Source organism: Mytilus trossulus, chromosome 1 (assembly GCF_036588685.1).
Source record: "Mytilus trossulus isolate FHL-02 chromosome 1, PNRI_Mtr1.1.1.hap1, whole genome shotgun sequence".
NCBI classification, from domain to species: Eukaryota; Metazoa; Mollusca; class Bivalvia; order Mytilida; family Mytilidae; genus Mytilus; species Mytilus trossulus.
The window spans coordinates 35,937,545-35,953,780 of NC_086373.1; the positions used below are offsets into that span (position 1 = coordinate 35,937,545).

Here is a 16,236-nt window from a genome sequence, read left to right on the forward strand (position 1 = left end):
CAAAACTTAATATAATAAATATAATTGGACCCTGATTTGGACCAACTTGAAAACTTAATCAAAAATCTAAGTGCAAGTTTAAATTCAGCATATCAAAGAACCCCAAGAATTCATTTTTTGTTAAAATCAAGCTAAGTTTGATTTTGAACCCTTTGGACCTTAATGTAGACCAATTTGAAAACAGGACCAAAAATTAAGAATCTAAATACACGGTTAGATTTGGCATATCAAAGAACCACATTAATTATTTTTTTTATGAAATCAAACAAAGTTTAATTTTGGACCCTAAATTGTTGGGACCAAAACTCCCAAAATCTATCCAAACCTTTCTTTTGTGGTCATAAACCTTGTGTTAAAATTTCATATATTTCTATTAATTTCTACTAAAGTTATTGTGCAAAAACCACGAAAAATGCTTATTTGGGACCTGTTTTTGGCCCCTAATTCCTAAACTGTTGGGACTAAAACTCCCAAAATCAATCCCAACCTTCCTTTTGTAGTCATAGACCTTATTTTAAAATTTCATAGATTTCTGTTTACTTATACTTTTAAAGTTATTGTGCGAAAACCAAGAAAAATGCTTGTTTGGGCCTTTTTTGGCCCCTAATTCCTAAACTGTTGGGACCAAAACACCCAAAATCAATCCCAACCTTCCTTTTATGGTCATAAACCTTGTGTATAAATTTCATAGATTGCTATTTACTTTTAATAAAGTAAGAGTGTGAAAACCAAATGTCTTCGGACAACCACAATGACAACGACGCCAACGTGATACCAATATACAACCAAAAATTTCAATTTTTGCTGTCGTATAAAAACTAAACAACCATTTTGTATACATGAAACAATTTAATGATAATGAGACACATGATGAAACACAATGTGTTATCTGAGTAGCATTTTACTTCCTGTTTGGCAAAATGTCTTGCAATAACTTTCTCTCTTAAAGCAGGAAGTAAACAATTCCTCCAATCTACCATTAATTAAAACTGACAATAAATAGTTCAACAACTTATGTATTATGGCTCTGATAGGCAAAATGTCACATGATCAACTTGATATTGATTTATCAGTCACTTGTCCTTGACCTTTGTTTACATCACTGATGCACACCCACTGTCCTTCTAAAGTCTCCTTCCACAAACTAACCTAAAAAGATAAATAAACAAATGTTATATTATAATTTATTTCGTGTTGGACCTGTGCATTATACATACTATTTATTCATAAACATCAGAATTCAAGTTTAATTAAACTTTTAAAACATACAAATTGAGGATCTTTGTTAACAAATATAATCCATCAATTAAAACTGAAAACTCTTAAAAACAATCAAATGTACCATGATAAATTGAGCTGTGATTAAACATGTGTTTAGTACCCAAACAATCAAATGTACCAGGATAAATTGAGCTGTGGTTAAACATGTGTTTAGTACCCAATCAATCAAATGTACCAGGATAAGTCGAACTGTGATAAAACATGTGTTTAGAACCAAAACAATCAAATGTACCAGGATAAATTGAGCTGTGGTTAAACATGTGTTTAGTACCCAATCAATCAAATGTACCGGGATAAGTTGAACTGTGGTTAAACATGTGTTTAGAACCAAAACAATCAAATGTACCAGGATAAATTGAGCTGTGGTTAAACATGTGTTTAGTACCCAAACAATCAAATGTACCAGGATAAATTAAGCTGTGGTTAAACATGTTTTTAGTACCCAAACAATCAAATGTACCAGGATAAATTGAGCTGTGGTGAAACATGTGTTTAGTACCCAATCAATCAAATGTACCAGTATAAATTGAGCTGTGGTTAAACATGTGTTTAGTACCCAAACAATCAAATGTAGCAGGATTAATTGAGCTGTGGTTAAACATGTGTTTAGTACCCAATCAATCAAATGTACCGGGATAAGTTGAGCTGTGGTTAAGCATGTGTTTAGTACCCAAACAATCAAATGTAGCAGGATAAATTGAGCTGTGGATAAACATGAGTTTAGTACCCAAACAATCAAAACTAGCAGGATAAATTGAGCTGTGGTTAAACATGTGTTTAGTACCCAAACAATCAAATGTAGCAGGATAAATTAAGCTGTGGTTAAACATGTGTTTAGTACCAAAACAATCAAATGTACCAGGATAAATTGAGCTGTGGTTAAACATGTGTTTAGTACCCAAACAATCAAATGTACCAGGATAAATTGAGCTGTGGTTAAACATGTGTTAAGTAACCAAACAATCAAATGTACGGGGATAAATTGAGCTGTGGTTCAAATGTACCTGGATTAGTTGAGCTGTGGTTAAACATGTGTTTAGTACCCAAACAATCAAATGTAGTAGGATAAATTTAGCTGTGGTTAAACATGTGTTTAGTACCCAAACAATCAAATGTAGCAGGATAAATTGAGCTGTGGATAAACATGTGTTTAGTACCCAAACAATCAAATGTAGCAGGATAAATTGAGCTGTGGTTAAACATGTGTTTAGTAACCAAACATTCAAATGTAGCAGGATAAATTGAGCTGTGGTTAAACATGAGTTAAGTACCCAAACAATCAAATGTACCAGGATAAGTTGAGCTGTGGTTAAACATGTGTTTAGTACCCAAACAATCAAATGTACCGGGATAAATTGAGCTGTGGTTAAACATGTGTTTAGTACCCAAACAATCAAATGTACCTGGATAAGTTGAGCTGTGGTTAAACATGTGTTTAGCAACCAAACAATCAAATGTAGTAGGATAAATTTAGCTGTGGTTAAACATGTGTTTAGTACCCAAATAATCAAATGTACCAAGATAAATTGAGCTGTGGTTAAACATGAGTTTAGTACCCAAACAATCAGATGTAGCAGGATAAATTGAGCTGTGGTTAAACATGTGTTTAGTACCCAAACAATCAAATATAGCAGGATAAATTGAGCTGTGGATAAACATGAGTTTAGTACCCAAACAATCAAAACTAGCAGGATAAATTGAGCTGTGGTTAAACATGTGTTTAGTACCCAAACAATCAAATGTAGCAGGATAAATTGAGCTGTGGATAAACATGTGTTTAGTACCCAAACAATCAAATGTACCAAGATAAATTGAGCTGTGATTAAACATGTGTTTAGTACCCAAACAACATTAACAACTATAGGTCACTGTTAATTAAGTTTAATTATTTTAAAATATTTACTGCCTTTTATTTAGTACAAGAGTGCACATGCTGAAATGTCTCGCCTTCTGTACTAATCATTGATATTATGTTGATAGTCCTAAGTATAAAGCTTTATTACAACTGTCACATAAACTTAACATTTATTAAGATAACTAAGCAAAGACCAATGAACCTTGAAAATGAGGTCAAGGTCAGATGAACCATACCAGGCAGACATGTACAGCTAACAATGCTTCTATACAACATATATAGTTGACCTATTACTTATAGTTGAACAAAAATAGACCAAAACACAAAAACTTAACACTGTGTAATGAACCGTGAAAATGAGGTCATGGTCAAATAAAACCTGTGCGACTGTCATAAAGATCATAAAATATTTCCATACACCAAATATAGTTGACCTATGGCATATAGTATAAGATTAAAAGACCAAAACTCAATAACTTATCTTTGACCACTGAACCATGAAAATGAGTTCAAGGTCACATGACATCTGCCTGCTAGACATGTACACCTTACAATCATTCCATACAACAAATATAGTAGACCTAATGCATATAGTATGAGAAAAACAGACCAAAACACAAAAACTTAACTATAACCACTGAACCATGAAAATGAGGTCAAGGTTAGATGACACCTGCCAGTTGGACATGTACACCTTACAGTCATTTCATACACCGAATATACTAGCCCTATTGCTTATAGTATCTGAGATATGGACTTGACCACCAAAACTGAATCTTGTTCACTGATCCATGAAATGAGGTCGAGGTCAAGTGAAAACTGTCTGACAGACATGAGGACCTTGCAAGGTACGCACATATCAAATATAGTTATCCTATTACTTATAATAAGAGAGAATTCAACATTTCTAAAAATCTGAACTTTTTTTTTAAGTGGTCACTGAACCATGAAAATGAGGTCAAGGATATTGGACATGTGACTGACGGAAACTTCGTAACATGAGGCATCTATATACAAAGTATGAAGCATCCAGGTCTTCCACCTTCTAAAATATAAAGCTTTTAAGAAGTTAGCTAACGCCGCCGCCGTTGCCGCCGGATCACTATCCCTATGTCAAGCTTTCTGCAACAAAAAAACAAAAAGACAATAAAACCCCTATTATTAATGCCTACCAACTGCAACACTGACAATGAAACTGCTTTAAGCATGGCAATACCACTCATTCATGATTAAAAGTATTGTTACTGTCTGGAGGCAAATTAAAGAAATGTTTCAGTCTAAAATCAAATTTATGTGAATGAACTGTCAAATGTCCAATGCAACAAGAAAAGACAAAAATAATCCTGTAAGAGAATTTATGCTGACCTACTTTTGTTATACTTACTTTGTTATCTCCTCCTGAACATGCCAATATATTGCCTGTTATTGACCAACTGAGGTGCCAAACAACATCATTAAACTTATGAAGTATTTTGTGAGACCAATCATTACCAGTTCCATCATTCGTCCAAATTATTACACGGAAATCCTGAAAAAATAATAAATATGATTTTGTAACTGCCGAAGATTTTATCCTGTTAGTGCCCCAGAACTGAATATACCGCTCAAAATGATCTTAAAATGGACTATAAATTGTCTTTCACTTTGTCACTTATACCCAGAAGTATCTTAGTAGAGGCCTGTTTTGTCTTCCAACCCTTTATTATGTAATTTGCCATTCTTTTGGGTAGAAAGTACTGCTTCTTTTATTCTCAACACTATAGGTTAAAAATAATTCAAGAAAGCACTGCAGAGTTTTATGTTTATGATTTCCTTGAATTTGCTCATAATGTGTTGAACTATATGATTTTTATCAGTATTCATGTCAGAAAATAATGAATATGAAAATGTATCCTACTGTATATCATGTTTACAAGAAGCTTGACATCAAATTTAATAAATCTCTGGATCTTAGTTCCAGAGAAAAATGTGATGGAAATTATCATTGGATGGATGGATGGACAGACAAACATATTGTACAGACAGAGGTTACACAGTGTATGCCTCTTATAGAACAGCAGGGCATATAATATAATTAACACTGCAATTTAAAAAAAAAAAAAAAAAAAAAACTTTATTAAATGAATTTAAATAAACAAAATTCCTTAAAATAACAACTACATAAAATTGAAAATGGAAATGGGGAATGTGTCAAAGAGACAACAACCCAACCAAAGAAAAAAACAACAGAAGGTCACCAACAGGTCTTCAATGTAGCGAGAAATTCCCACACCTGGAGGCGTCCTTCAGCTGGCCCCTAAACAAATATATACTAGTTCAGTGATAATGAACACCATACTAATTTCCAAATAGTACACATGTTTGTTACAAGATCTGTCATACCTGTGAACAGCTAGCTATAGTACTTCTAGGTAGACCTATTGAAGGAGCCCATGCCACATCTCTAACCCAGTCACTATGTCCTTCTAGTTTCTTTTCTTCTTTCCATTCTCCTTCTTCCTCTCTTATGAAATTAAAAGAATAAAATTATTATATAATCGCTGTTACTGCATGCTTTAGGCTACCCAAAAAATATATCCTGTTCCAGATTACTTTTACAAGACTTAATTTAAAATAAAACCAGGTGCTCCACAGTGCGCAGCTTTATACGACCCCAGTGATGGAACCCTGAACAGTTGGGGCAAATTTGGTCACAATATTCAAGCTTGATACTGTCTGAATTTTGATCGTTATCAAAATTTTGACATAATATAGGTTTTTTCCACAAAATTAATGTGGTTAAAGATCTAACACATCTATTGCACAATACTATGCAATTGAATATTTCTTCTTGAAACTTTTCAAAATTCAAAATTTGAAAAATGTTGAAAAAAAAACCCTTCAAAAAATGGTAAACTGAAATTCCCCCACTTTATTGAACCCCCCCTTGGAGCAATAACCCTTAAACTCAATCCCATGCTTTCCTTTGTAATATTGAACCTTTTAATATGATTTCAGAGAGATCCATACACTTAAACACAAGTTATTGTCATGATTGTTTGGAAACTGGAAACATGCTTCTTTTTGGCCCTTAATTCCTACATATTTTTGGCAATTAACCCAAAACTTAATCTCAGCCTCCCCTTTGTTATATGGTACATTGTGGTACAATTTCAGAGAGATCCACGCAATTACACACAAGGTATTGTCTGGAAACTCTTAAAATGCTTGTGTTGGCCCTTAATTCTTAAACTTTGGCCCCATAACCCCTTAAATGAATCCAAACCTTTTTCTTGTGATTTAAAACATTGCGGTATAATTTCAAAGCAATTGAAATACTTGTAAACAAGTTATTATCCTGAAACTAGGAAAATGCTTGTTTTGGCCCCTTAATTCCTAAACAGTTGGGAACTGGGACAATATTCATGCAATAACCCTATATTATTGTGGATTTTCTTTACAGTCTTATCCATACATGTGATGGACTGTGAAACTCAGATCAGGAGATTTGGAAATTTTGGTCAGGAGATTAGGACTCAGATCAGGAGGTTTTTTATCGACATAAATTTAGTCGTAAATGTAACTGTATGATGTAGAAATTGTGTTTTTTCTACAAATTGTAATATGTTTATAGTACCCTTATTGCCTTTCTATTTGAATAAAATAAAATGTTAAGAAGAATCTGTTTCCTGTTTAGTTTTGTTTTGTTTTTGATAAATGATTGTTCACTGCTGTCAAATAAATCATTATATCTTTTATTCATGTCTCCATCTCCTTATCATTGGTAAATGTATAGACAAATAAGAAAGAAATAAGCTGTACATGTTTGTTTGCAACATCATAAATTAATTAAAAAAATAACAAACACTAACAGTAGTACTGCATGGCTTTTAAGCATTATGAAAGTCATATTTGTAGAAAACTAAAAAAGAGTTAAACAGTGTAAAATGTTTTGCTATTTCTAGCTTACACAATCAAATGTTATATATTCTAACATCTACTTTTCTCAATCCTAAGGTTTTATAATCCCAATTAAACTAATTAGAACTTTTATCAGTCTAAATGTTCATATTATTTAATCCATTCTCATTGAGTTATAAACAGATTTGGAATATAAACTTCAATTTGATCATTGAAAGGAGGTCTAGATTGCTAAAATAATTTATAAATTTATATTTTTTTATTTGTCCCAAAACATTTAAATTCATTTAATCAACATCCTTTATGATTATTTGATTAAAATATTATTCATTTATAGTCTTTTTACAATTTACATTTTTAAAAGCAAAATAACTGAAAACAGGATAAAACAAAGGGAAGTAACAAAAATGTATTTCAATATTCCCAATACACATCGTTTTTATAACACAACGGCAGTTAGATATAGGTAAACATCGTTGATTACCAGTATGTTTGACACCCAAGCTGTCAAGTGAAGCCAATTAACTATACATCTTCTTTGATGTACAGGTAAACTTTTACACAGGTGTCAATTACACCCGTACAGTAGTAAGAAATGATCAAATATGGCGTCTGAAATTTTTCATTTACGAAATATTTCATACACGGGAGTTTTTCCTCCTAAACGGGAGGACGGGAGGAGACCCCTGAAAACGGGAGTTTTGTACTCCCGTCGGGAGGTTCACATGTATGCTTATCTTATTATCATCAGGTTGCATATTGAACTGAACTTGAAAAGGAAAAAAAATATACCCCTCTTCCCCTTTTTTTTGACAAAAAAGAAATTTCTTTTTTTAATTTCTGAAATCTGAAAGGAGAATTTCTTTAGACATAATTTTATAGCAATCTAAGGGAGCTAATCCAAAATATCATGTTTGCATTACCTCATGTATTTGGTTTACATCCCTTACACAGCTTTAAAATTGTCATATTTGTCCATTAACCAAGAAACCCTTGTTCCCCCCCTCTTGTGCCCCAATTCCTAAACAGTTAGCACCATAACCACCAAAGCCAATCCTAACCATTCCTTTGTGGTATGGAAACTTGTGGTTTAATTTCAGAGAGATCCATACACTTAAACAGAAGTTATTGTCTGGAAACTAGAAAAATGTCTTTATTGGCCCCTTATTTTTATACTGTTAGGACCATAACCCCCAAAATCAATCCCAACCTTCCTTTAGTGGTTATAAACCACCTTGTGTTTAAATTTCATAGATTTCTATTTACTTATACTATAGTTATTGTCCGTAAACCAACTGTCTTCGGACAATGACGACTTGAGACCATTATATGACAGCAGTCGTATAAAAATGGGAACGTCAAATGTGTCTTTTTTGATAATTTGATATTGTTTTTAAACAAAATGATCATTATTTTTTACTTAGCATAATGTTAGCTGCACTGTAATTAAAACAGGGGAAATGATCATAGTATGGTTTATTTCAAGTTTCCAATAATAAAAAGAAAACCCTAAAATTGCTTATACAAGTGTCAGAGAGGTTTAATTTTGCCATTTAATTTAATTAGGGACTTCCCTTTAAGAATTTTAGTATAGCAGAGGGGCATTATGTTTTCTGGTCTGTGTGTCCGTTCGTCCATTTGTCGTACCGTCCATCCGTCTGTCCCGCTTCAGGTTGAAGTTTTTGATGAAGTTAAAGTCCAATTGACTTCAAACTTGGTGCACATGTTCCTTATGATATGATCTTTCTAATCTTAATGCAAAATTAGAGATTTTACCCAAATTACCACTGAACATAGAAAATGATAGTGCGAGTGGGGCATTCGTGTACTGAGGACACATTCTTGTTTATCTTATTTTATATTACATCACTATATAGAGATATAATGCACATACCTCCAAATTTTTACTAAATTATCACATCCTCCAGAAACAATCCTTTTGACTGGTGTCTGTTTATTGTATGGATCTAACAAGGCACCAGGACTTACATAAGGAGCAAAACTAACTGCATTACAACCAATCTGTTAACAAAAGCAAAAGATTTCATATGAAAATCATTTTGTAAGTTATTTAAACCTTTTTGATAATTAACTGGTAGGAAACTATAAAGTCTATATAAATGCATCTTGGTAGAGTCAACATTAAAAACTGCTAGTTGGTAACTTGGTAGTTGACAAAAGACAATAAAGCTTTTTTAATAATGACGGTATGAAGACATTTAAATTTATTATTTCATAACCACAGTCATCATCCAATATGGTTCTTTAAAGCTGATGTAAAAAATTCAACCACACATCATTTTTTCCTTTCAATACACACACATGAAACATAAATCCCAGTAAGTAATTTTCTAGTGGAGTAAATTTACAAAAGTAATGACTGCATGTTCTTGTACATATTAACTCTCCAGCAGTTCCTCTGTACTTACACAGGGCCTCGTTGGCCAAGTGGTTTAAGATGTTACTACTTTAATCACTAACCAGTCAACACTGAGGTTGTGAGTTTCGAACCCAGCTCATGCAGATGCACTCGACTACAATCTTAATTGAATGTCAGTTTTCCTATCGAAGGTCATTGTTTTCTCAGGGCACTCCAGCTTCCTTCACAAAAAAAAAACTTGCCTCCACAACATAGCTCAAAATCGGTGCTTAAAAGTGGTGTTAAAAAAATCAAATCAAATCTGTACTTACACTATGAGCATTATTTATTTTCTTTGCTGTCCAACTTCCATCACCTATTAAATGAAAATATAATAACATAAGATTCCTATATATTAAAAATTACTTTTAGCAGTCATGGCATGACAATTTAAAAAAAAATTAAAAGAAATGTAAAATCAAACCATTGAAGGAATCAAAGATTTTGATCTATTAATAAATCAAAGGATTGTATCTGCCACATATTTATCTTTGATACATGTACTTGAATTTCTGAATAAGTAGGAATTTATTTAAGCTTGACTCTGTTGGTAATAAACTCTTGTTCACTGACCATACTGATGTTGACCATAGGCTCAAGATATTATTTTCAAATTTCAAAAGATGAAAGTCAAGCATTCTTTTTATTTATCATTCAATAATTCCGTTTACATTGTAAGTTTTGATTTGTATTTTCTTAAGAAAACAATTGCATTAATCAAAATTAGTTTTACCTGAACTTGAAATAATGGATATAGAACCATCAGAACTTCCACATGCCAGAACTAATCCAAACTCTTGTGGTGCAAAAATAACTGAGTTTACTACAAAAAAAGAAATAATTTGTTCATTAAATTTATATAAATTTGATTTTCTGAAAATTATTTGTCTCTTTAAGTAAGAACGAACATAAACATATTTTTCTGCAATAATGAATTTCAATTTTTATTTTTCAAATGGCCTTCCATACATGTAGTTTAGACAAATAACTTCTCAGTCAGATAAGACCATCAAAATTGTCAATCTGAAGAAATTTTAAATTTTCGCTTGACAACTGTTTTTTCTCTCTTGTATAGATAGAATCAAATACCTTCACATATTTAATGTTATTACTACTTAAATCTTATACAATAATATAACTTACCTGACGAGTCGTGATTTGTGTATTCATACAACTTTCCCCATGTGCCATTTGTTTCTTTCCAGATTATAACTTTTCTGTCATAACTACACGATGCTATCAAATTACCAAACATTGGATGTGCCCATGCTAGCTGCCAAACTGGTCCATCATGTCTATAAAAACCAGATAATTTACAACATATACTATAATACACTGTTATGGAAACCAAGTTGTTAAGGTGGTACCAAACACCTAGACTAAAAATAATTTGGCTTGTTTAATTGTCATAACATTTTGACAAAACACTAACTCTGACGTGTTGACAAAAATATAAAACTTCAAAAAACTTGCACCACACACTTTATTTATAAAAAAAAAATCATTGGATATATAGCAGTTTGACAAACACAAATTTTGATCATTGAGAAACTTAATAGAACTTTCCTTCATCAGCTGTCCTTCATGATATAAAATATAAAACATTCAGCTGATTTTTACAGAGTTATCTCCCTGTAGTGTTATGTTCCATCTTAAAATATATGCAATACAGGTTTACTCATTGATGTAGGAATATGATAACCTATAGTTATCATTTGGTTTCTGGTTAAGAGTTGTTTTGTTGGTAATCAAATCATATCACAAGTTCTTGTTTAAAAAAAAAAGCTTTATTATTTTCTTGATTAAATTTGCTTATTATCTTATTATTGAATGCTTTTACTTACCTGAATCATTTAATGATTCAGGTAAGTAAAAGCTAATTATAATACTGCATATGCTCATAAGGTCAAAAATTGACGCCTACAATTTACATTTGAAAAAGAAGGAAATTTCTTAATTTTGGAGATTTATAGTCAAAAAGGTGGGTACACCAAGGAAAAGAAAATTGTATCCTCATTTGGCTTCTGATGAAGGATAATTGTTTCATTGGCAAACATACATGTTCCACATTTCCTTATTTTTGTTTTATACATACACAATCAAATAAAACCATCTATAAACTATATGCATGTGATATAAATATATTTTCTCAGTTTGAATATATTGAAATGATTCATTTGACTTCTGCTATTATTGAAGAAGGATATCTGTTATCAGAAATATCTAATATTTGTTATTTTATAGTTATTTAATGATGATGTTGTACCCTTTTTGACTTGTTATATAAGTGTTTCCTACAGGTGGTTTTGGCGTGTAATGACGCCCTGCAACGATTTTTCGACGCCCTGCCCTTTTTGGGAAAAAGATTTGGCGCCCTACCCTAATTTTGTCGAAATTCCTGACGCCATGCCTTTATCATCGTAATTAACAACCGGTACTGAAAGACATATTTTATGAATACCGCTCAAGTTATTTCCCTTCAAACGTAACACAAAAGTTCACTAGGACGCCATTTTGTAATCGATTTCGTAATCAGCTGATTAGCAAACTGCAATAGATCATGTAGATTGAATAGTGAATACAGATACTAATTAATCATCAGGCGCGTAGCTCCCTATACGCCAACACGCAGTTGCGTGCACATCGATTTGGCATGCAAAATAAAATTGCAAAATAAACATTTATAAATTAAATGTTTAAAGAAACACATATGTTGTCAATTTTTTAATTGATGAAATGTCATTAAATAACGGCATTTAGTTCAAAATAGAAGTTCTATTGGAGATCATGACAAAATCGGACAGTAACTTGTATCTTTTACAAGATTTGAATTTGTTATACTCACTCTAAGACATGTAATTTCGAAGCACATTTTACAGAGTACGGTTTATCTGTTTGGAATGAGATGTACAAATCGGCATTAGATTTATCAGAACCCATTTGATATCGTTGCAAATATGACACGCCGATGTGTCCGACAGACTACCAGAGCCAACCAACCTGCAAACACGCCAAAACAGTATAGGAAAGTCTCATTATAATTTGCGTTTATAGACCATATATGGATAAGGGAACTGGAGAATGTAGTCGCATCTGGTATTATCTCAAAATCGCTTCTTTGTGCCGTATCTGCTTTTTCGTGTTGAAGGAAATATAACAAACTAAAATAATTTCAACATTGTCTGAGACATACGAAACTGACCCTGTTTGTAGTTTTTACGAATTCAATCATGGGAGGTCGCTCGATGGCGAATACGTATGTTGCATGGTTTTAAACATCTTGCAAGTGCTACCGTGGAGATCTATCAGTGTACTACGTCTGTTGAAATCAAATGTACGATGAACAATGCACAACTACTGGTTATCATCGCTAGCATTACTGCATATTCATCGGCGTTTCAGTCACAGGCACTTGTCTCAAAATAAAATTTCCTATATACCTTAATATAACACTCGGGACTGGGTGTCATTTTTCAAAAAATTTAGTTAAGTACCTTGTGTTATATTAAGGTATATAGGAAATTTTATTTTGAGACAAGTGCCTGTGGTTTCAGTGTAAATATTGACAAAGTAATAAAGAAGTTCGTTTCTGTCTAGACCCGAAGGGCCGATTTTGGACAATTTTAAGTAAATTCTGTATCAGAAAAATGTGTAGTTTACGTTTTCAATTAACCATGATTTACTCTATTCAGAAGCTTCATTAATAGTTTTACATTCATAAATTGTTTATAAGTCCTATCTACATGTAGCTCCTCTTTCAACTGTCCTATAATCGAAAACCGAAAAAAAAACATTTTTCTGCGTAAAAGAGTCCCAAAATTTTTTCGGTAGTTGCTTGCACATTGTTTCTTTCTACCTACGCCCCTGATCATGCCATCAACAAATCGGATGAGGGGAAAACGTGAGGAAGAAAATGAGAAACAGGCCGCAAAATGCAGAAAGCTTTTATCATTTTTTCAAAGGTTTGTAGATTTATATACAAAATGGTTACGCACTTGCAATGGTGTTAATTAGGGGGTAAAAATAAACTTTTGTCAAAGGGATAATTTAAGGTTAGAGTTGAGTTAGGCCAAGGATCTCATGAAATCACTTGCATATAAATTACTTTCAATTAATTCGTTTTATCATCAAATTATTTTTTTACAATTTACTTCTTCAGTTTTTAATTTGAATTAATTTAAGAAAGGAACAATTTATGAAAAAACTTCCAGATTATTTAAGATATTCTTGTTTTATGTGTAATTTATTTATTTTCAACACCGGAGAGGCACAGAATGTTTGTGACACTAGTAATGAACATGATGAATCAGTCAATGAATTCATAGTTGAAACAGAAATGCAAAGAAGAAAGAGAAAGGAAAAAAAGGAGGATTTGTCAATGACAATTGATATGGCCAAAGCAATATTTTTATATATATGACATAGTTCTTTCTTGTTTTTAAACATTTTTAAAGAACTGATTTTGTTTTTAATTGTGTTTATTGTTTTAAATATTTCCTAAACGGTATATGTTTTAAACACTTTTCTTGTTTAACAATTTGTTTTAATGATTGATTACAGATGTATATGTCCTTTTTATAGCATTAAAATAGTATGTTTTAAATGAATCCATTTCATAGAAATTGCCTGTTTATATTAAGTAAGTGCCCTAAAATTGTTGTCCATCACGCTTAACAATTACCCTGCCCTTTTTAAATGCTGCAGGAAACACTATATATATATTATATTTTGCAGTGTACAGAATCATTTTACATGATCCATCGCCCTGTAAGATTAATTGTTGACTATTTATTCAGTCATTTTATAACTCGTCTAAACATCAACCCAACAATGTTAGATCTGTAAATTTGCTTTCACAAATTTTTTGTTCTTCCCTCAGGGGGGGGATCGAACCCATGCAACTGAGATATTATGACACCAAATCGCCTGCACTACAGCCGTCCCGCTAGACCACACGACCACCTGGGCTTATATATATTCTTACCCTTGTAATTCATTTATAAGTGTCTGTTGTCCATCTTTAACATCAAATATTTTAATAGTTTTGTCTGATGAGCAGGTAGCTAGTTTTGTTCCATAGTAGTCAAGCTGAGCATCATGCTGAAATGAATTATTATATTTTTGTCTTCCGTCCTATTACTAACATTTGAATGATGAGGTGAGCGTGTATTATACCAAACAGGCTCAGACGCAGGACTTGATGTTACATGTACATTAGACACATCATACAAAAGAATTAATAGTTTAATACATTTGTGTAGATGACCATATTTTGAAAGCAATACATTTCTTTTGTGTATAGCCCTTTCTAGCCAACTTTGCAACTTCAATGATGTGTTCATATTTGAAAAAAATCCTAGTTTGACATATAAGGGTTGATTTATATTTGCGTTACTTTTGAAAATGTTACAAAAATACATTGATTGTTATTATATTTTGCATTGCTTTTCAGGATTTTGTTTAGCTAATTTTAAATTGTGTTGACTAAAACTATTGCAGTTCTCTCATATGATAAGTTTGTCTGACAAGAATTGAAATGTCTGTATTGTCTTTATATTAATATATTTTAAAAAGCAAGGCTGCTTTTTGGTCCACCGTCCATTGACTTAAAATTCGGTATTATTACTTACAATCATATCTTCATGAGCTGTATCTATAGAATTGATGACAGAAACCTGAAATAGTTAAACACAATTAATTAACTAAGTTGTTGTCATTTGTTTACGAGTGTTTAACTTATATGATACATATATCTGTATATATTTTTTTCATTCATTTAACACAAATGAGGATGTTAATTTTCTTGTTCTAATTGTTTTACATTGTTATTTTTGGGGCTTTTACAGCTGACTATGCGGTATGGTCTTTGCTCATTATTGAAGGCTGTACAGTGACCTCAAGTTGCTAATTTCTGTGTCATTTTTTTCTCTTGTGGAAAATTGTGTCATTGGCCAAAAATGATATACATGTACATGTATATTAATCATACCACATCTTTTCATATTTAGTATACATCTTATGTATGACCAGTTTACCTGTATCTGAGAATGAAAAAAGTTGCACTGTTGCCGTGTTGGAACAATCTCAAATTATCTTTACACACATATTAGTACTAAAAAAATACCATAAAACTATGTATATAAAACTTAAAAGAAGCCGGTCTCATAACACTTATAACAGTTGTATTGTGTGTAAGTCTTTCCTATGCACAGTATACTTAGCAAAATTTGTCACCCGCAACCTACCATTGTGGGTTTGTCCTGAAGTAAGGTATTAGCGTGTTTTGTTTCTCTCAAATGCCCAAGAATGTGCCAGACTTTAATTTTTACATGTCAACACGAACGTGGCAAAATTTACTTCCGGTAAAAATCAAAAAGTTATCTCCCCTTCAACCGATGGGTGAATCTTTTTCAACATTACCGGAGACCGGACTAGATGGAATTCATAATGATGTTTGAATCTTATATTGTATGTCTGTAAATATTGTTATGTAGAACGTCTTTGTCTAGTTAACAATTCAATATTTTGATTTTACACCAAAAGAATGATTTGATTATATGATTTAATATTAAAGGGCTTTATTTTCTATTTCTGCACATTTTTTTTTATTTTCTTTTTACCAAGGATTTGTATAGTTAGATTTTTACAAATCCTTGTTTTTACTTATTGTGCGATTTTTTCTTCTTTTTTTTCTTCTATCAATGGTGCAAAAGTGAGAAAACAATGTGTTAAAGGTGCATTATAAACAGAAAATGTCCGCATAAAAAAGGTTAAGGTAGAT

At 32.0% G+C, this 16,236-nt stretch overlaps 1 protein-coding gene across 1 annotated transcript; it reads right to left on the reverse strand.

Annotated features, from left to right (window-relative positions):
* Positions 1 to 829: 829 nt before the first annotated feature.
* On the reverse strand, positions 830 to 15,836 carry LOC134722985 (protein SEC13 homolog). Its single transcript, XM_063586620.1, has 10 exons — positions 15,701 to 15,836; positions 15,086 to 15,130; positions 14,440 to 14,555; positions 10,599 to 10,750; positions 10,189 to 10,278; positions 9,728 to 9,771; positions 8,931 to 9,058; positions 5,519 to 5,639; positions 4,521 to 4,664; positions 830 to 1,149 (listed from the first exon to the last, which is right to left on the reverse strand). The coding sequence occupies exons 1-10, from the start codon at positions 15,701 to 15,703 to the stop codon at positions 1,051 to 1,053; spliced, it is 942 nt and encodes a 313-aa protein (XP_063442690.1). The 5' UTR covers positions 15,704 to 15,836; the 3' UTR covers positions 830 to 1,050.
* Positions 15,837 to 16,236: the final 400 nt, after the last annotated feature.

Coding starts and splice junctions, on each gene's coding strand:
- LOC134722985 (XM_063586620.1), bottom strand. Junction 14,556..15,085: donor CAGCTCATGAAGATATGATT/GTAAGTAATAAT, acceptor AATTCATTTCAG/CATGATGCTCAGCTTGACTA. Junction 9,059..9,727: donor AAATAAATAATGCTCATAGT/GTAAGTACAGAT, acceptor TTTTGTTAACAG/ATTGGTTGTAATGCAGTTAG.